Source organism: Psittacula echo (assembly GCF_963264785.1).
Source record: "Psittacula echo genome assembly, chromosome: 10".
NCBI lineage: Eukaryota > Metazoa > Chordata > Aves > Psittaciformes > Psittacidae > Psittacula > Psittacula echo.
The window spans coordinates 18814635-18837075 of NC_137741.1; the positions used below are offsets into that span (position 1 = coordinate 18814635).

General features: G+C 41.3%; 1 protein-coding gene across 3 annotated transcripts; it reads left to right on the forward strand.

Moving 5' to 3' along the window:
* The first annotated feature begins 414 nt into the window (after positions 1–414).
* SYNM (synemin) lies at positions 415–22238 on the forward strand. 3 transcript variants are annotated; one of them, XM_080626127.1, is made up of 4 exons: positions 415–1284; positions 6741–6865; positions 13410–13483; positions 14876–22238. In XM_080626127.1, exons 1-4 carry the CDS (start codon positions 499–501, stop codon positions 18619–18621), a joined length of 4731 nt encoding a protein of 1576 aa, XP_080482253.1. In that variant the 5' UTR covers positions 415–498; the 3' UTR covers positions 18622–22238. The 3 variants fall into 3 exon arrangements, with proteins under 3 accessions (XP_080482253.1, XP_080482254.1, XP_080482255.1); XM_080626128.1 differs by lacking the exon at positions 415–1284 and adding an exon at positions 13921–13954 and having other exon boundaries at positions 14873–22238; XM_080626129.1 differs by lacking the exons at positions 415–1284; positions 6741–6865 and adding exons at positions 11670–12505; positions 13921–13954 and having other exon boundaries at positions 14873–22238.
* Positions 22239–22441: the final 203 nt, after the last annotated feature.

Sequence of the window (22441 nt, forward strand, 5' to 3'; positions counted from 1 at the left end):
TGCAAAGACTTTACGGAGCCGTGGCACATTTCAGTCCTCCCTCAGCTGAACAGTCGTTCGACACTATGTGAACTGGAGCACAGTGACAGCAGCACATGGGTCACAAAGTACCTCACGGGGACTGGAGCTGCGGATGCTGTGGTGGAGGGAGGCATGCGCTCGGCCGGCACTGCCTGCGGCGGGGGATGGCAAAGGGACAGCGGCTTCACCAGAGCGGGGCTGGGGCCCCGGGCGGGCCCTAGCTCCTGAGCCGGGCCGCGCTCCCTGACAGGGCCCCGCTGCCTCCTCAGAGCAGCCCAGAGGGAGACGAAGGAGCCCGGCAGGGGGCGCCGCAGGGCAGGGCCGCGGACACTGGGGCGGGGCCTTGCGCGCCGGGGGCGGGGCCTGTGGGTCCCGGGCCGTGCTGTGCCGGGAGTGGCGGCAGAGCCGAGCCGGAGCTGCGTAGTGGTGGTAGCAGTTGAGGGGGTACCGCGGGCCCGACCCCGCGTCCTGGGCAAGATGTGGCGGCGGTGGGAAGCGGGATGGGACGAGAAGAGGGAACTGCAGGAGCTCAACTCCCGGCTGCGGGTCTTCGTGTCCCGCGTGCGGGAGTTGGAGGAGGAGAACCGCTTTCTGGCGCGGGAGCTGGCGGAGCTGCGGGAGCAGGAGCTGGTCGGGCTGCGGGTGCCCGAGCAGGAGCTGGCCTGGCTGCGGATGCAGCTGGAGGAGCTGAGCAGGGCGAAGCTGGAAGCGGAGCTGGAGCGGGACGGGCTGCGGCGGGAGCTGGAGCAGCTGCAGCTGCTGGGCTCGGAGGTGCTGGCGATGCGGCGGCGCCTGGAGCCCGAGCTGGTCGGGCAGCAGCGGCTGCTGGAGCGGCTGCGGGGAGAGTGCATAGCCCTGGAGGAGCTGCTGCTGCAGCTGCAGGCCGAGCACGGGCACCTGGCGGAGCGGCAGCGGCGGGAGGCGGTGGAGATACGGAAGCTGCGGATGGACCTGGCCGCGCTGCCGCCGCCCTTGTCCGGGCTGAGCCTGGAGGAGCTGGAGGAGACCTACGAGATGCTGCTCAGCCAGAGCTGCCGGGAGACCCTGCTGCGCTACCAGGAGCAGCTCCAGGTGCTGCAGGAGCAGGAGGCGCAGCGGAGCCGGGAGAGCCTGGAGCTGCTGCGGGAGGAGAGCAGGCAGTGCCGGCAGCACCTGGAGGACTTGCACCGCCAAGGCCAGGAGCTGTGCGGGCTCCGGGAGCGGCTGGAGCAGGAGCTGCTCGCCTTGCAGGACCGCCACGGCACCGAGGTGGAGGAGTATCAGGTGCGTGATCGCCTCGGGTCGGTCCCCGACCGGTGTTCCCCCTGTCCCGGGCCTGTCCCGGGCCTCTCCAGCCGTGCCCGCCCCCCAGTGCTTGCTTTGGCGCTCTTCTGAAACTTCCTCCGCTCTCCCACTCGCGTTTTCCCCGGGGTTCTGGTCCATCGTGAGACATGAGCCGGACTTCCCACGACCCTGGCACTCCGATCCTGTAGACTATCTCCTTCCCTACTCTGATCCCGTAAATTAGCTCTCACCCCTACTGCGATCCCGTAAACTAGCTCCCATTCCTACTCCGATCCCGTAAATTAGCTCCCATCTCTACTCTGATCCCGTAGACTAGCTCCCATCCCTCCTGTGGGAAGTTTCTCAACCTCTCTGAGGGCTCCCACTCGTTCTGTGGTTGGCCAGGGCTTCCACTTTGCTTCGTGGAGTGCCTCAGGCAGGAAGAGCTTGTCACAGCTGGGCCCTTCTGTGGTCCCTTTGAGACCCTGTGCTCCATTTGGGAAGAGCTGTGTGTGAGGGATGGGGATCAAAAGGGAGATGGTGACCCTGAAAGCACCTTCCCGGTGGAAGGTGCTCCCTTCCCAACCTGCCTTTGGCCAGTACCCAAGAGCTTGTGTGCCAGTGCTCCTGCTCGGGTTGGCGTGAGCATGGTGGGGACAGAGCAGTCCCTGGGAGCAGGTGAACCAACTCCTCATGTGATGGGACACGAAGCTTCTCTTCTGAGACATGAGGTTGACCTGCCTGCCCTCAGAGGAATGATTCAAGTTTTCTTCCTGCTTTACACTGCTCCTGAGCCTAGAGAAAAGCTTTTGGGCCCAGTGTGGTTAAGAAAACTTCTGGTTTAAAGGCAGGAAGAGAAAACGTGCAGTTGTTTAAAGGCAGGGCAACTTGTTTAAAGGCAACAGTCTCATTGCTGTGCTACAGGCAGTGAGCAGAGTGGGATTTCTTTGAAATAAAGCTTTAAAGGATGTAGGTGACAGGTATCTGCTCGAGATGGATGATTGGTGCTGTTCAACAGGGGGGTTTAGCACCTGTGGCTTGCTGTCAGAATAATGTTGGGTGAACTGATCAGCAACTGCTGGCACAGCGAAATACCAGCTCATCATCCTCGGAGTGGAGAGCACATATTAGATCATCCAGGCCATGGATCGATTTCCTGAGGGCAACACTTCTTTTGTTTGTTGTTAGACCTTTTAGTAACACTCTGCTGGAGCCGGGTGTTTGTGGGAGCCTCTGTGCTAATGCTGGCATTGTGTCCAGCAGCTGGGAAAGGACTGGGACCTGTTGGTGTGTGTGTGTCTGGGGTTTGTGTGTTGCTAAATTGTTTGCAGGTTGCACAGTTTGCAGATGCTGTGAGCTGAGGCAGGGTAGGTGTGTAAGAAGTAATCGGAAAGACTTTAACTATGGGGTTTTTTTCCTCATTTTTGACAGGACAGATCTTTCAATTGTATATGTAAATCTTTCCAAAGCTTTAGAAGATGTTATATATAAACTACCCATTAATTAAATCAATCCATCAGTCAAAGCCAGGTGAAAATGTAAAGAATAAAATAAACCTTTTAATTTTTTCCCTATTCTTTAAGGTGTCTAAGTTTACATAAATACACATAAGCCTACTAATATTTAATGTTACTTGGATTTCCAAATTCTGCCCTCCTTGCTGCCTCTATTCAGTTTTAGGGTTTTGTAATGAAAATGTCATTGACTTCCAATCAGCATGGCTCAAATGGAAAACCTTTAAATACGGTGTTATTTTAATAGGAGCACTTTATATAGCTCCTATTATATATAACTCGTAACTCCATGCTGCAAGTTTTCTTTTCAAAGGCAATTAGAATGGATGCTTGCAGATACCAAACTCTCACCTCAGCCAGGTGTTTTTATACCAGTGCGATGTCTCTGTATCTGGTTGTATATATTAAGACTTTTAATCAGGAGAACAAGTGGAGACAGAACAGCCTGTTGCAGAAGTCAGATAATTGAAATAGATAATCGAAATCAATGTGTGCCCTTGAATTGTCCTGAATCTCAAAAATAGATTGATATTTTGATACCAACACAACAAACTTCTATTTTACTCCCAGAAGCATCTGGTCTGCTTTGGATTTTACAGGAACAATGGCTTCAAACCTTAGTAATACAAAGAAAGAAGTGCTTTGATAGTCAACTTGAAAACATGTGAGCTGTCTGATCTTTGACTATGTATCTAGATAGTATTTGCATTCTGGTGAAAGTCCTATTATAAGGTTTATAGCTTCCAAGCAACTTCATATTTAAAATGTTTGGTTTCTGATGAGAAAAGCCTTTTCCAGTGGCCAGTCTACTGTACATGAGAAATAAAATACCTTCTGCTCACATCCAGGAAGAAAACTTACAGGATATGTAGAAGCAGCTGTTAGAGGTTTTGTTCTTGTGATGAAAGCTTTTTTTCCTCCCTCATTGTTTCTTTTATTAGCTACAGTATGCTCAGCATGGATTTTAAACTACTCTTTAAAAAGCATCTACTTTATGCTTATTTATTGTAAGGTGTCACATAGAAATGATAGGTATGTACAGATTTAAGTCAAGTGATTGTTGTGCATTGCAGCTGCAGTGGCAATTAGATTTATTCATATTTTCCATATATCATCTGGTTGCCTTATATGTCCATCTTTGCCTCCTGCACTGTCCTTATCCTCACTAAAGCTTTCATCGATGTTAAATAGAAATATGTCTTTGGAGTTATAATTTAGCTGAAGGAGGCAAGCTGTAAATCATACATTGCTTGGAAAATTTGCACTGCCATGAGTGCTAAAGGGGTGAACTCAGTAGGTCTCCTGCTTCCATGATTTTAGCTGTGTGCTGTGGCAATACTTACGGAGAAACTCTGTGATTTGAGAAAGCCCTGTAGTTTTTGAATGTAAAGAGGACATGGCTCGTCCTGCTGCTTTGAAATGAGGCAGATATTATCACTAATATGGTGGTTTTAGGATCAGCTCCTGTGGCAGTGTTGTGAGCTCCAGAGAAGAAAGCATCTTGCAAATGAACATGTAGTATCTGTATGTCCTGTGCATTTTTTTGTACACCAGTTTCTAGCCAGCTAAGCGCAGTGTCAGTTCCTCTCCTGCTGAGCCACTGCGTGAGCTGTGGGATCAGTAAATAGTACCAGATGGCAGGGGCTGGAACCTGAAATACTCTCATTATTCCCTGAGTAGGTGCAGCTTGGACAACCCAAGTAAATTCTTTTCCTCCTACTACCCTTCTAAAATTTCCCACTGCTGCCTGGAAAGGAATATGTGAAGGGTGAGAAAATCACTTCTATTCAGTTACTTAGTTCTAGCAGGGCATTGCTGGGATTCGGGGGGGCATGGGATTGATGTGGTTGAGAAACAAATCTTTCCCAGAAAGTCTTGTGTGAAGCTAATGCAATTGCAACGCAGGTTACCTGTGGCAAAATGGAAGTTTGTTACTTTTCAGTCTCCCAAACTTTGCTGAAGTGGTTTATGTACTTTTTGGCATGCTTAGGAGCAGGACTTGAGACCAGTTGTCCCTCACATTGTGTTTAAGCATCAGTGGCTGGAGGGCTGGATGACTGGCTGCCTGCCATCTCGTCTATACAATGTCTGCTCCTGTTGGAATGAATTTCTTTGGAACTATTATACAACTGGCTGGGTTCTCTAGCCCCTTATGGTAATCATTAACTCAAACTTTTGGGTTCCAAGTGCTTTTCAAATCCAGTGGGTATAACCTACGTGGCTTTTCAAACCCAGACTACAGAACTTGGGGGTAAAGGACTCTTAACACGTTTAAGGGTTGAGCCCACAGGGATCTGGTCTTCCTTGTCTTTTGCTCTTTTTGCTTACTCCTCTGGCTTTCTCAACACACTGTCCATTCTTGCTTGAGAGCCTTTCCCTTTTAAAAGAAGGGCCTGGCACTTTTCTTTCCTTCTCATCTTGGGATTTTCCATTGTGTCAGTTCTTGAATAGGATTGTTGCTTTAGAGCCGCTAAAGGTCAGTGGTTCTGCTTGCTGCTGTGCGTGGCTGTACAGGGTGTTACCTCCACTGCAGTCTGGATGAGGCTGCTGGGTGGCCGATAGTGCTTTATCAGATGTGGATATGGTTTCTTCTGCCATAAAAGAGGGCGTTTTAGGTATATAGAGGAATGTGAGAAAGATTTGTTGTGTCACAGAAAACATCAGTATAATCACTATAATTTAACAACGGCTGTAAATGCAAATGAAGAAATGGATTAATATGGGTTATAAAGAGAGATATATCCACATGTATTGGAAGATACAGCCTCCAGAACAAAGTATTACTTACAGTGTTTCAGTTAGCATCAACCTGCTGGCTGAGGATTGATCTGGGTTAGTAGATTCTCTCCACAGTGAGGAAACTATTAAGAACCACAGTGAACAGCTAATACCAATACTTTTAGTTCTAAGTCTGTACTGAACAAGTTTCTCTTGGTTATCAGGGGAGGGCTTATTTTCTGCAAGATGGCAACTTGCCCTTGGAGGTAACACCAGTGATTAAAGCACTTGCTTTCTGTGGTGCTCTTTTCAAGAGCATGAGAGTCAGTTGTCTTGGTTTAAATCAAATCTTAACATTGTATTGCATTAAGTCTTCATTGCTTTTTCTGTTATGTACAGTTATTCAGTATTTAGTATTTCAGAGTATTTCTGCTCATCAGTCCCTTTATCCATTTCCAGAACTGGTTCAGGGAAGGTGGGCAGGCTTTACTTCCTATCTCATAAGTGCTACTGCTCTGAAGTAATTTGTGGGTGTCATATAAACTATGCTCCTCCCATAGCTACACACACCTGTGAAGGTATGAAGTTTAGTTATCAAGGTGAAGCTGAGCAATCCCTTGTACATCTTCAGAGTAGCTGTTAGGACAAAGCTGGGTGAACTACAAAGCAGGTGTCCAAATATTGTGGAGAACTTGGCTCAAAGGAAGCACTGGAGGTTCATCCTTCACCTTCTAGGCACTATGAAATTCTCCAGATGATTTTCACCTACATGTCTATGGAACTGACAATACTAATAGAGAGAAATAGGCCAGGTTCCTGTGGTAAAGCAATTGCTGAAATTCCTGATCTCAAGTGTGAACATGTATGCTCTTAACATGACAAAACGAGTTACATTAAAATCACATTTATAGATAAATGTATTTGCCTTGCTGCGTATGCTTGGTAATTTTTGTACAGGGCATCTGAATAGGTTTTCCTGAAATATGTAACTAGCTTAGTAAGGCATAAAATGAAATCTTAGCATGAAACTCTGCTTCAGTAACCATGTATTTCAGAATGTACATGGGGAGGTCCTATCTGATCAGTTCTGGGTTTTGAAGTGTTGTGACATAGTGATTTCTTGTTCCCTCAGATTACCTTTTTAAATAAAAGGTTTGTTATTAAGCATTCAAGTGTACAGATTTCTATGCTAGCTCAAGACTAAAAATCAATATTTCTGTTTAGAGGATAATCGATGCCCTTGAAGAAGAAAAGCAGTTCCTGACCGCGTCAATCACAGATTACCTGAAGGACTATCAAGAACTACTGCAGGTGAAAACAGGCCTCATCCTTGAAATTGAAACCTACAGGTAAGAGTTGCCGTCTCACTAAATTATCTAATCAGAGGATGATTTAAATCACTCTTTATAGATTTCAGGAGCCCCAGTCACTCTCTTTCCAGCATTTAAAGTAGAGCTGCTCTTAGAGTCTGAGATCAAGACTCCTTGCATGTCTTGTGGTTTGTTAAACAGAGTGAATGGGCCCCTAATATGAGTTTTTAGCTTGCTGTTGGCTTGTTCTGTGACATAGGTCACTATACTATTCTGTGTTTGACTGTGCTGTCTGTGAAAGGAAGATAACACCCCTTCAGAAGGCTGCTAATACATGTGAAGTTGTCTGAGATCTCTGGGAAAACTGTAAGAATAGTAAAATAGCATTATTAATTAGTAACACTGATAAGAATTGCAGTGGGCAGAGGTGACTGTAATTTGATCATTCAAGCAAAACTATCTCTGTTAGTATTTCCTTCTATTCCTCTGTCCCCAGAACAACACGTTAGAGGAGACAAAACATATAGCTTAACAAATGCAGTGATATGTAAGAAACCTTAGTTCTGGTCAAGTTGATATAACTTGATGTGAATTGTTGAGGCAATATTTGATTACAAGCTGAGAAGCCAGTATCCCTGCATTGCAATCAATAAAACATTAGATAGCATAGTTGCCAGCTGTCAACTTACATGGCACATGTAATTGTTTAAATATGTTGATTAGCGTTCACCTAATTTAATTGTAGTTGTAGAACTGAAAATGAGAAGCTTGAAAGAGTAGATTCTGAGTAGCTTGATGACAAGTCAGTGAGAAAAGGATGTCTGTAGTCCATCAAAGAGAAGCAATGGTCTGTTCAAGATGCCTTGAGTATTGTGTGCAATGAGGTACAGACCAAGGCTGGCTTCTGGATGACATGAAATCACAAGCAGTATGTGGGACAAGTAATTTGCAGTCAGTTGGTGAGCAACAATACCTGGATGTTTGTTGGTGGAGTGGGATCCCTGTGATCCTTGTAAAGCCAGTAGTATCTGGAACATTGCTAGTAGAAGAGAAACTGCGGAAATGGTCGCCAGTTGTGGCCCTTACTGGTGTGTGTTAATTCTGTTAACTTTGCTAAAATATACCATTCTTTTAATCCTAGCTCTGATGTTGGCTTTTACTGTTGTCACTTAAACTTTCTCCCTCAGTTATTCATCTGCAAAATGGGATTAGCACTTTCACAATGACAGCATTATCAGGATTGTTTTGATGATTAGTATTCATCCAGAAGTAGGCATGATAATGCCCAGTTATTTAGTTGTTTGGACACTCTCTTAGTTAATAAGTGAGCCATCATCAGTGCTTCTGCTCTGTAAAACCTTGTAAGCCCATTAAATTCCAGAACTTTTCCAGAGGTCATATCACCAATTATCTGAGCATTATTGGTTTGTCTAAGGATTCCCTGCCCTCCTTAATGAAAGGAGAATGAACAGTTGGGCATCAGCTTCAGCATATATTTGTTGTCTAGTTAAGAAGCTCCTTAACCTATTGGGTTTCTTCAGTTGATTGTAGTGAATGCCACTTGTATCACTGATTGCGTTCGCAAGGCAGACTTCAGTGGACAAATGAGCATCTATCTACTGAGGAAGATGAAAACAGAGAAACAAGTCTTGCTAAGATCAGAGAACATGCTATCTAATGCCTGCAAACACAATGATTTTGAAATACCAGAAGCTAAAAAGGGATTGGTTTGTGTTTTTACATTTACAGAGTTTTGCCATAAACTTTTATTCTCTTCTTAGTCTCCCCTAAGGAAATAATGCCTTTCCTACTGTATGCCTTCATCAGCACTGTTGTGAAGGGAGCCAGTATGGATCCAGTTAGTAAGCTGTCTAGCAAGAGAATTCCAGACTGCTCATCTGTCTGCTTTTTCACAATCCCATTCCTCTCACAGGTCTTTTTATCTGTGATAACCAGGGCATGTGAAACCAGATCCAGTTTGTTTTCATGAAGGATGCTGGCATATACCCTTGCTTACCCATATTGAAAACAAAAGGCACCTATTCACACTTAGTTCAACATCCTGAACTTTCTACTGAGTTTCTACTGAGGGGTTTCCATGAGGGCCTTGGCACCATTTTTCCTCCTGGCATTATAGGTTAAGGGTGCGGTATCTGGTCTACTTCTTGGGGCTTTCTTTGTACCTCCCACCCTGTATTTTCTCTTTGTTTTACAACTATGGATCTGGTTTTAAAGCCAGTTCTTTCCATTAGTCAACATTGCTCCTGGACTGGCAAGAGGGATCATTGTTGCAAGGAACACCCTTCCCCAAAGACCATGAGTACTTCCTCTCTGAGTCTGCTCACCCTTCCTGCTCTGGGAGCTGAGGTTCGCTGATATACATGATATATATCTCATATGATATATGTCTTAGGTACCTTTATGAAGTTGTATCTCCTGGGAATCTTCATTCCCAAGCCTTTTTCACCAGTGTTGAAGTAAATATTTATCAAGTGTCTTGCAGTTTTGTTCTGTGTTCTTGGAACCCAGCAAAACTGCAACAACGTAGGCTATTCTGAAGTTTTATTTCCAGAGGGAAGTGGTGAATGAATCACTGTGCAAGACTCTTAATTCTAAAAGGACATAGAAAAATCTGCCTAGGATCGTAATTACTAACAAGCCTTTCTCTTCAGCTATCAGAAGCTTCTCTTCAAATAGCAGAGGCTACCCAGAGCTTCTGCTATAGGTTAAGTAGTTTTTCTGCCCTCTCTAAAATATGGTATTGTTGAAGGGTAAAAGACTTTACTTTGAACTCCTAGAGCCATGCCAATGTTCTGTTCTAGGTTACCACCCTGCATTTTGAAGCCGGGAAGGCTACAAAGCCTTTTGTTTGTTTTGTCTTTTTGCCTGGTCATTGTCAGGATCTCTCCATACACTTGCCAGGGACACCCTGCAATCCTTTTTCAGTTGGTTTACAACTTGTACAATTCAGTATGTCCCATTGCTGCATTTGTTTTCTTTTGAGACCATTCTGAGTTTTCCACACCCAGGGAATTTAACATGCAGTCAGTTACTTGCTGTTCTTCATACAGTCCTTGTCCTCCCATCTTGAGATGGAAAAAAGATGTGGAATGGTCTTGGCCCCTGAAAATTCTACTTCCCGGAGGGCTGTTTTTTGGTACCTCCTTACCAAATCCCCACGATAGAGAGGATGCATTTTTATGACCTGCTGGCTAACAGTCCCTGGGTTTCTGTAGTTGAAACAAAGTCATTGCTGTTGTCAATGACCATGATAACATTTGCACTGCATCCTTATATCTTCTTCCCCACCCCAACCAGTTTATTTCATCCACCTGCTTTCATGGAGTGGTTATTTCTGTTGTCATCCAGCACACTGTGGGCTTTAGCCTGGCAAGCACGTCACTGCTAACTTTAGATAAGTGACGTTAATGATAAGATGAGCTAAAGGTGTAGTTTGAACTGGCAGCACTTACACACATTGTGTTAACACTTGGTTTATGTCATTTGGGATCCAATTTCCAGGAAGTAGCTGATGTGGTTATTTTCTAAAAGTGCTGCTTGGAGGAATGTTTTTTGTTACTACTGTGAATTCTTAAGGGTTAATGGAGTTGAAAGTAACACCTATTCTTCAGGCAGTTTAAGTTTAAAAGCAGTCCTCATCACAAAGAGGTTATAGTTTAAATGAGCAGTATTAGGAAGGGATGTAAATGAACAGAGAAGCAAAATTACTTGTGTGAACTGAAGCTATGTTCAAGCTGAGGAAGAACCAGAGTTTACTGGCTTCCAGGCCAGTGCTCAGTACGTTACAGTTTATTAAGCCAAAGTCAGTTTAACATTTTCTTGCTTATCTGATAAGCTTGAGGGCATGCATATTTACACAGATTTACTGTTTGGTTTTATAGATGTTTCATGAAGCTTTGCTTTTCATTTTCAAGTACATCATATTTTCAGTAGTAATATTTCATATCCAGCTTTTCTGTTTGCTGTTGCCCTTTGCCATATACAGTTACCTCTTGGAGCTTATTTTTAGAGACTTCATACGTTGCTGCAGCAACTGAACAACTGTTGTTTTAACAGCAGCCAGAAATCCTTAGTCAAACTACCCACATTCCTGTTTTCCTTCGTCATGGTTAACACTTTCTTTGCCAGCACCTTGATATGTTTTGCAGCGTCACCACCAGCTTCTTTAGAGGGTCTCTATTGGAGCTGTTAGTTTGGCACTCAGCTTCATCAGATCAGATGTTTGGTCTGGGAAACATTGTCTGTATGTGGTGAAGTCATCTAATTCCTATAAAGCCTCTTTTAATACGGAGGAAGATAAATTGCTTTTACTTTGGGGTTTTTTTTGACTAACAAAATAGAAGTAAAGCTGTCCATCTGAGCCTGTTTTAAGGGGGAAAGTGACCTGTAAATATGTTAGGTAATTCTAATCTGGCTTTTCTTCTGAATCCAGGCAAATCCATGATTGCAAAGAACCTTACTAATAATATTTTGCTGATGTAGCATTACCCTACTGAATCTAGAGGCAGTCAAAACCCAAGAGGCATTAAGTGTCCAAAGCAATCAGCCATGTGAAGTGTGAAGCCTACAGATGACATTTCAAGTGCCTGCTTTGTTAATTTTGACAGAGATGCCCAGCAAATGTGTTTTATACCACAATCCTAAATTGCTTTCAACTCCTCCCCCCAGGGAGTCAGAAGCCTTGGCTATCATAATCCTCCAGCTTTACTCATGACAACTTTAATGCTGCAGCTGTATGTTATCAGTGCAGAACATCTGGCATTTCCAAGACTGGAAATTATGAAATGAGTACCTCACTAGTTGAAGTGAATACGAAAACACTAAAGTTTTTGTACTGATTATAGTGTTCCGTTGTGTATTGAAAGAGTCTGCCATAGAATTTCTAGGCTGTTGCACCAGAATGCTGCAGTTGAGCACTCTTCTTGGGGGGAATTATGTAGCTTAAGTACCTGCAAAAGCATATGGACAGCAAGAGGGAAGGAAAGCACAGAAAGACTTCCAGAGAAATTATCAGGAATTCTGGGGCTCAGTCTTATGAAGAACCATCTCTAAACTTGTAGGACTGAATAAGATCACCCTAATACTTACTTTTTGTATTTGGTATATGGAAGAAGCCAACAATTTTGTTTGGGTTTTTTTAGAGCAGTTGAGTAATTCTAGAGAACGCAGTTAGTCTTTTTCCCTCCCAAGAGTATGCTGTGTGCCTATTGGAATATTCTCAGTGCAAAGCAATTACTCCTGAAAGTATTTTGCCCCACAGTTGTGCTAATTTCTGTGGGAAATGTACATCTGGAGTTTTTTCCACCACTGCAGAAAGCACAACACGGTGGGTAGTAACCTTATTCAGGAATAGAATAAGCTTGTGGCTACTGTTAGATGGGTCTTGAGGAAGTATGGTCCTTGCACATCCATGCTGTATCAGGAAGAGAGTTTGGCATAAAGGAAAGATAGCCAGTGTTCTCTTGCTATCAGCTGGGTACCATGTCTCCAAGAACAGCTAATGTGTATCACCAGCATAGAAAAGGCAACTCAAAGAGTCTCCATTCTGTGTATCAGCACACCAAGAACAATAGTAGACAAAATGATGAAGAGCATTATTAACAGTTGTTGCCTGCTTCTGCTGTTCATTTGTACCAATGTAATTTCCAGAAGGTAAAGGTAAGCAAACTGGTGTCCTGGCCCTTTCTGAGCAATTGCTGCTGAGCTACCATGATGACTTGGTTAGTCAACAAGAGAAAGCCTTGACCACAGTAGTCCTGTGGAACTGGACTACAGAAGTTATTATGGAGTCATTGCAAAAAGGATGAATGGAAGGCTGAGGAACAGTGGGAAAACCAAGCAGTGTCACAAGGGATTTTCCTAGTCCTTTGTTGTAAAATATGTTTCTAATTTCCGATTGAATAGGAACTAAGAATAGTTACTTTAATACTGTAAATTGTTTCCTCTTGCACTAGCCAGCGTTTGACAGTAGAACTAATACTTTCCTTCAGTTTTCATTTGAAAAGGATAAATGTACAAATCCTGGATGTAACGGTCCCCTCATATATGACACTGCAAGGACATCTTTGGTACTGTGTTACCAGCAGGAATGTTGCTGACTATTTACTTGCAAATATTCTTTTCAATTTTGTCTTCTCTTTATAAACCATCTCCGTGTGTTCTTCTGAGAAAGCTTTACTGAATATCTGTCAGTTTTCTCCTAACTCTTATAAGATCATCATTCTGGAAAAATTTGTTAGCCTGTATGATTCCATAGCGGAAATCAGTGGATCTTTCCATGTCAGGAAGCAGTTTGTTGGCTTATGTGGAAGATTTGATCCAAAACTGTATTGTGGCTGTTGCTGTCAGATCATTGCGTTGTCTCATGAACTGGACTCTGCAAACTATGAGTCTGGAAGATGCTGAGGATTTTTCATTCCCAGTAGCAAAAACATGGGGTGTGAAAAAGCACTTGGGATCTGACCCAACTGCAGGATAATTGTTTCAGTTTCTAAGACTTTGAAATGTTAAATGTGATTATTCTTCCCAACATTTTTCTGGAATGCATTTTTGTGTTTTGCAGAGCTTTGTTAGAAGGGGAGAGCAACCAGTGGATTATTACATGGAGAGAGCAGTATGGAGGGAAATTGCCTCAAGGTAAAAATTGAGTGTTATAAAATGGATGTTGAATTAAATATAACTGCAAACTATTGTGTTAGAGTATTCCTGAAGAATACTTTTTATGAGTGCATTGCAAAGTGAATATTGGTTTTGAGTGTTAATATTTTAAATCAGCATAGTGCTATTCTATATGAGAATTCATAAAATCGGGACTCAAGTGGAGGAGGAAAGTAGGGAGTGGTGTTTAATAGCTCTAATAGTGCAAGAGCTTTTTGATACCCATAGTTCTTAAGAGAGCTTTGAAGTATAAAGCAAGAGGTATTTAACAAAACATGTAGTTAAAACCACAGAGTTCATCATCATGAGGCACATGAGGGTTAAAAAGTGTAGGTGGGTTTAAAGAGAAATTTTAGCAGAGTAATGAAAGAAAAATCCAAGACTTACTAAACATAAAGATACCGTTTCTGTCTTAGGAGCTGCAAATCTCTGGAGGCTGTGAGAGTATACCAGGGAAGTATCGCTATCTACTTGCCCTGTCCTTACACACTTCCCTATATATCTACTTCTGGTCACTGTACACAGGATACTAGATAAGACGGACCTTCGATCTGACTGCTATGGCCACTGTTATTAGTAGCAGAATTAGTCTCCATAATACTCCTGAGTTTATCAACATGTGGTGTTAAAATCATTGGGCTATCATAGGCAGTAGTCCCATAAGAGATGTGAAGGCTGTGCCTGTAGTGAATTGAACAGACTAGCGCCTAGGCTGAAATGCTCACATAGAATTGCTCATGCTGTTAAATTGTTAGCACTGTCCGTGGCAGTTTTGATCTGGACTAGCAAGTACTTTTGCAGACAGAGCTCAGGCACTTTTGGTGGTACCAGAGTAGGAAACACTACCAAAAATCAGAGGAGATGTGGCTGGCTTCTTAGGATTTGGAGATCTGAGTTGTGTGGTACTGGTTGGTCTTAGAGTCCATCAGTGATTCCCAGTGCATGTTATTGAATTGCATAGATTGTTGTACTTCATTGTATCTTGTGGTTATCAAGGGTTGTAGTTGTGTTTTCATTTTCTAGTACGTGATGGCAGATACACTGTTAATTCTCAATAGGAACTGAGAAACTTCAGGCCACTTTGACTAACGAAACAAAAAACCAAGCCTAGGATATTAGCATAATTTATTTATGATTTATTATGTCTACAGACATGAAAATGACCTATTTTAATAAGAAAGAAAAACCAAATGATGGGAAAATAAAGACTGAGATCACAGTGCAATCTCAAGTTCAAGAAAACATAGATATTTAAATGCATGTTTTCTTTCAAAAATGTACTATAAATTTCTCAGTTCATGCCCTCTGTTCTGTATTATTTTAGATACAAGCCATTATTTTAATGTATGGTTACTTATGCTCTTTTTGCAGATATTATAAACACTTCCTATGACTACACTGATATTTACTCTACTTATCAAGAAAAGAATAGAAATAAAGCTTCACCAGCTCTCAGGATCACTGATACAAGACGCAGGATGCCAGTGACAAATACCAGCAGTTCTGCACGTTATTCAGCTCGGTCAACACAGGCTGGATCACAGACAACAGCTAGCGGAAGAGGTTTTGGAAGAGATGTACTTGGTTCACTATATCGCCCTTCAACAACTGTTAGAAAGGATGAAAGGATTTTAACAGACCACAAAGAATCAAGAACATTTACTCCAGCTTACAGTAGCTGGAAAACCACTGAAACGCAGCATAAGACAATTCCTGACAGAAAGAAAATGGAAGTTACGACTTCATCCACAGTATCTTTTTCAAAATCAGCACATACTGAAAGATCAGACAAGGACCACATGCCTGACACAAAGCCTGGGACTACTGAAAATAGAAGAACAAAACCAAGCTTCACTAGATTCCCAATGTATGAGCTGGATACCAATTATAAACCATCTAAATATGAAGAAACCATAACTGAAACTTGGACCACATGCAAAGAAAACAGAGGAAGCAGCAAACCAACTCAAGATAAATCTCTGCTGAAAGAAAAAGATAAGCCAGAGAAACAAACAAAGGAGGAGGAAAGGAAAACAGATGAGAAATCCTTTAAAGAAGAAAGAAATGTTGATTTTGGAAGGAAAATGGAGGAGAAAACATATGTCCGTGAGGAAATCATTAACCAGAAGTTAACAGGGAGTGATATTTCTAATGCAAGAACTTTGAAAAGCGAATCAATCAAAAAGGATATAAATGCAGCTTCGGAATCGAGAAGCAAAGGAGTCATTGAGATACCTATCACTATTGAAAAACCTGCTCCCGACAAAGAATCTCCCAGTAATGAAGATATAAGGTTAAAAGGTATTAAAACTTCCATAGGAAGAGAAACAGATGAGCATGTAACTAAGCCTGCTGAAATTCACCAAGTGAGGATTTCAGAAGCAGAATCCAGTTTGAAAGATGAAGGGCAAATGAGTGACAGAAGTCATAAAACGGGATCTCTGTCAACTGAAAATATAGCAGAGAATATTGTTGCTGACATTCTTAGAAGTTTTACACATTCGTCTAGTTCACAAGTATCTACAGACACAAAAGTGACCTATTTTAATAAGAAAGAAGAACCAGATGATGGGAAAATAAAGACTGAGATCACAGTGCAATCTCAAGTTCAAGAAAACATAGATATTTCTGGTGAAGCTGATGTAGGTGGTCTATCAAGCCAGGATGTTAGAAAAGTGGTTCGAGAGGGTGTTGAGGGAACTCCTTCCAAAGAGGAGATAGAGGATATAGTACATCATGGCCTGAAAAGCAACGAGGGCAGAAAGAATGCGTCTGTTAATGTTGAGATTGTAGAGGAGCCAGTAGATTATGCCACTGATGAAAGGGCTGATTTTTCCACACCTTTTGAAGTAGAGGAAGTGGAAGATACATTCCCTGAGAGAGATAGGCGTTACGGTGAGGAGGAGCAAAGCGTAACGTTCACATATGAAGATGTTAAAAAGAAGAAACCACGCCACGAGAGTTTCACTCATGTGGAAGAAGTAACTGAGGAAGATGACTCACCTACTGAACAAAAATATTTTGTGTCTGTTCCTGATGATCATCCCATTATTAATGAAAAAGACGATGACTCAGTATATGGGCAGATACATATAGAAGAAGAATCAACTATTAAGTATTCTTGGCAAGATGAATTTTTACAAGGCACACAAAGTAAGAGGGATGGTGTAAGCTCTCCAGAAGAAACGTATCAGGTGGTAGGGGAGGAAGCAAGTGCCCATATTTTAAAAGAGCATCCTGAAGCTGAAACATCTCATGTTGAATCCATGGTTATTGAAAAAGAAATTAAAATTCCCCATGAATTTCAGACTTCAATAAAAGGGCTTTTATCAAAGGAAACAAAGGACCCTAAACTGCAGTTGAAGGAAGCTTTGGAGCAGTTAGAGGGCAGTCTCCCAGACAGTGTGAAAGAGGAGCTATCTGCATTAACTAAAGAAAGTCAAGCTGACTCCAGTAGCTTAGAATTCGATATCAAAAAAGTTGATCAAAAGGAGGATGCTGGTGTGGTGACTATTGTTGCTGAAGTCAATCTATCACAGACCCTTAATACTGATGAATTCGATGCAGCTCAGCTTGATGAAGTAATTGCAAGTGAGAAGGAGAAGGCAACACTGCATTCCCTGAGAAAAGAGAGTTCAGAGAGAGTTGTTGATGGTGGAAGCAATATAGAAGTAGATGGTGACAAATACAGTCCTTTGGCTGATCAAGAAATCTACAACTCCTCCACAGTGAGGAGAACTGGTAGCACAGGGTATCATACCACTGAAAAAGTTATTTATGACGGTTCAGTTTTTGAAGCTTCAGATTTTGAAGAAGTCTCTTACTCGCCACGATCTACTGATGAGACCAACACCATAAGGCATGTTAGAATTGGTCCAGCAGAAGTTCAGAGTTTCGAGCGGATCGTGCAGGAAGGGCCTGGTGCTGAAACAGTGGAGATCAGTGCTTCAGAAGATGTTGTTCAGACAGAAGGATCATCAGAGTTCAGCCGATCTGTGAGGCATTTTAAGCTGGGTCCTAAAGAAATCCAAACCACAGAAGAAGTCATTTATTCAGGCCCTATTTCTACTACAGAAGAAGTAATTTACACAGGCCCTATTTCTACAGCTGCAGAAGAGATTGATTCTGGAAATCTTTCCCAGTTTTCAAGAGACTTCAATAGGTCCACAAGACACGTCACAGTAGGAACAAGGCAAGTAACTGAAGAAGTATCTTTTGAAGGGCCTATTTCCGACTCTCTGGAGCTCAACAGCTCAGGTAACATTTCTCAGACAGAAGGGTCCGTAGACTCCAGCAAATCAATAATGCGCTTCAGATTAGGTCCAAAAGAGAGTCATACTGAGCAAGTTATCTTTGAAGGACCAATCTCAGGTAAAGTGGAGGTCAGTGACACTAGAGGCTTCTCACAGACAGAAAGTTCAGTCAGACATATTCAGTTGGGTCCCCAAGAGTTTATGACAGCTGAAAAAGTCATCTACCATGGGCCCGTCTCTGAGCACACAGAAATCAGTGAACTGGAAGACCAGACTCTTTCAGGAGGCTCAGTAAAGCATTATAGAGTAGGTCAAGTGGGAGTTAAAACCACTGAACGAATCATCTATCAGGGCTCCCTTTCTGAAACTCCACAGCTCATTTATCAAGAAGGACATCTTTCAGAGAATGAAGGAAGCTCAGATACCAGTAGATCTTACAGGCATGTTAAAATAAGTCCTGTAGAAACTCACACTGAGGAAATAATCTTCACAAGACCTACTTCTGAAACAACAGAAGACCTTTCACAAACAGAAGAGTCATCGGAGAGCAGTAGGTCTGTAAAGCATATTAAAGTAGGATCCAAGGAAACATCCTATACTTTTCAAATGGATGTTTCCAATACGGGTGGAATATCTATCATAAAAAGTGGAGAACAGCAAGGAACAATGCTCGTATCCAATAACCAAGATCCTTCTGTTAGTCAGTCACAGATGGCAGAGAATGAAAATAATGAGTTTGATAAAATTGTGCAATTGCAAAGAATGGTAGACCAAAGGTCAGTTATTTCTGATGAAAAGAAAGTTGCTCTTCTCTATCTGGACCATGAGGAGGAAGATGATGATAATGATGGACAGTGGTTCTGAAAGGACTCTTTAATGAAATCTAGTTGGTAACTTGTTTATACATCTTATTATTATACATTTTCTTCTAAAAAGAGAAAGAAAGGGATGGGGAAACACTCAAACTATTCAGATAATTGACAGTGGACTGAAATATTGAATCTAAGCCTCTACCTACTCAGCACACTTTTTATTTTTGGGAGATACCATGTTATTAGTATGTTTTCCTCAGAGATCTGTGTCCAATGATTTCAGATGTTTCCACCCATAGAAACAGGAATTTGCTACTAGGGAATTCAAAGGATTATATTTTGTGTTTGTTTTTATAGGATGTCAACTAATAAGTGTGTACTTGAATAGGTCTTTTAAACTTAAAAAAACCAAATACTGTATTGTACTTGGTTACTAAAATATTCAGCAATTCTATTTAAATCTCAAGCTACTAAACACAGATATAACAGAATGTAAGACTAATGAGCTGGTATGTAGCTGACTTTCAGTTCTGTTTCTGTCTATTTACATGCAATACCTAATGAAAACATTTAAAGATACAGTTATTACAGCTATAAAAAATAAATAGGATTGTGTAGGATCAAACTCAGCATAGCAAGAATTGACAAAAATATATTCATGTACCTAGAATGCAGTGCGAAAGAGAGAACATTGAAGCAAGGATTCTTGAAAGTATTCCTTGTGAGAAATAGTGATTTTTATGGTTAGAAAGTAGTACATTTTAGTATCTTTAAAAAGAAAACAAATGATAAAAATAGGCTGGATAGTATATCCACAGAAGTAACTTCAGTGGCTATGACATGAATAACATCAACTTATTTTACAGTATATGGGTTACCTTGATACTAGGTATTGCTAAAGGTAAGCATGAATTCAAGCATTACATAATGCCTAATTTCTTAACACAATGAAATTAGCTGATACGTGTTCTGTTCTTGTAAAAAGAACTTGAAAACTTGTAAAAATGGCATTGATGACACTTAGGATCATTGTGTGTGGAGTCCTTCCCACACAATCCTTTCTTTGTTTACAGATGAGAAGATGCCCTTTTCAATTGCTAGCCCTGCAAACCCAACTTGAGATTGGACTTTTCCTTTTTTTCTTTCTTTTTTTTTTGGTGGTAACATTTGCTTCAGGGCAGAGTTTGAAAATAAGCTAATTTCATGTGGATTGCACATTGGTTAAATGAAGGACATAGTTTAACTTTACAATTATAATTCAGTGACTTCAAAGTCCAGATCAGAAACCAGCACCACTAACTGTACTAAACTGTGCAGTGCTAGTAGAAGCAAAAATAGCAGCCAAAATATTTTTGTTACTGGGGTAAGAAGATACCATACTGGACACAGAGGAGAAACAGGATCCACAAATGAGAAGCTGCTATTTTTACATACACACACGCACATTCACTTGCTCACCCTCTCACACCTTCTCTGCAGAGCAGAAGCACACCTGTATCCGGATGGCTGTGTTGTGCCAGACCGGTGGTTGCTGACTCAGATTAGGGTTTTTTTTCCTGTGGTTATGTAGAATAGTTTTGTGTGTGCTAATCTATATTAGAATCCAGTTAAACTATTTTACTCTGCCATGTCTAGTCACTTTTCAGATTCCTTACTATTAAGAGAAGCTAGGTTTTTCAAAACTGACTGCTGCTTTATAATATGAATGTAAATGCAAAGCTGAAGAGAAGCTCCATGCTGACTGACATATCATGCTGTTTCAGATATGGGACAGTTTAATTGTTGTGTGCCTTAGGTACTAAGTTTGAAACGGTACAAAACTATTCATGTTCCAAAGATTAACTCTTAAGGTTTGTCTGTGCTGCAAACTTTTCTGTCTGTTTCCTTCTTTCGTTTGTGTGAGTACCAGTGTACTCAGGATTGGATGTTTTTCGATCATGTCATATGAAATCATTTGTTGAAATTGGAAACGTAACTAACAGCTGGAAAATGAATAGGAAACTGAGTTGTTTAGAAGCACTACAGGCGTGTATGCTGAGCTTAGTGATGCTTTTCAATGTGGAATGGATACTGTTTATTCAAAACTATTCATATGTGCTCAACAAAATTTTGTGCTTCCATTTATAAATAGGGTGTTATTCGTTGTAATATTTCTAATATCATCCTATACTTCTGTTTCCTTAGCTGACCCTATGATTTTAAAGATGGTCATATGTATTTTAATAATTGTGTGTAAGTCGGAATTTCCAGCTAGATGCCTAACTGGAAGCAATCAGATTCTGTGCTTCAGGTATTAAATAATTGTGTAAAGGGTGAAGGAAGGTCTGTAATAAGCAAGAGTTAAAAATCAGTATTAGTTTTCTTGAAGTTTTATTCTTAGCTGAAACTTATTCTTCCTCTTTAAAACAGATAGAAGAATATCTGCAGAAAATGTATTTTGTAACCATCAAGAAGCTACTTAAAAGGTGAAACCTTGTTATTGATACCTTGTGGAATCTTTGATTGACATGCTCCATAGGAACAACTATACCAAAACTCTTCTGTTTATTTTCGCCTGCTCAGAGGATTACAATGTCAGGTGAAGGAATAAACCAGTAAGGAGCAAGTGAATCACAGAAGGTAGATGGACTTAGCATTGAAGGAGGAGGGGAAAAAACCCCAAAATAAATCAGTGTTGTTTCTAGTGAGGCCGCAACATCTCTCTAAAAATTCCTTTACACATCAGTATCAGAGGTAGTAGGTTATATCAAGTTATATTTTGAATGTCTGGAGGGGAAAAATTGGTCTGTGTACTTTAGTCTATTTAAGATCAGGTTTTTTATTAACTGTTGGAAAGTTATTGTACAGGAAATGTGCGTTAGCATGACATTTAAAGATATGCACAGTTCCATTGCATGAATACTTTCAGGCTGTGTACACAAAGATATCCCATGTAAAAAGGGCTTAAGTTTTAAAAATGTTTGTGTAAGCAGCCCATGCAGTTCCCATTAACCTGAGATGTTTTGACATAATGATAGCTTTTGGATAATGTTACCTTCAGGCAACAAAGTGTAGTTAGGTGGACAGTTGCATCCTTCAGGCCTGATGGTTGCATTTGCAGAAGCAGGGCTGTAGGTCCATGCATTACTAGTAAGAGTAAATATGCCTTACTTGTCTGATGTACTAACTCACCTTGTACGATGACTTTCTGCACCTGTGGCTGATACAGCCTCGGTCAGCATGCACTTCTGAAGCTTTGTTATATAAGTTGTGCTTTTCATTAAATACAAATAAGAACTTTACTGCTGAGTTTGGATTAAACAAAATGCTTTAAAAATATAATTAGTAATTTGAAAATATAAATATCAACTATATATTTATATGCCAATATAGATCAGTAGTGGGGCACTGTTTTCCAAATGTGTAAACCACTGGTCTAGAAAGCAAATATTAGCATAGAATATAAAGAAAGATGTGTGAAAGAGAGAATTCTGGATTGACTGATGTTTGTGAATAGCAGGTGTTTAAAAAGACGGTAAGAATGTTGAAACTGGTTTGTTGATGTCAGCTGTGTGAAACTTTGCAGGCAGCTTGTATTTTGGTCATTTGCAATGAACCTGCATTTTTGTGGTGGTATAAGCTTTGTGATTTTACACTTTTTCACTCTTGAGTATTAAACAATCAAAATCAGTGCAGATGTTTCTCTTTCTTCCTGTCTAATGTTTTTAAGGCTGCATTGACAAAGAGAAAGCACTTCATGTCTATAAGTATCTTGCTCTAAGGGCTCTCAGACTGATGAGTTAATTTTGATTCAAAGAATGAACATAATTTTTCATTCTGACAAAGACTTACCTCTTTCACTTTGATAATAGAAATGATGGCAAAACATAGCT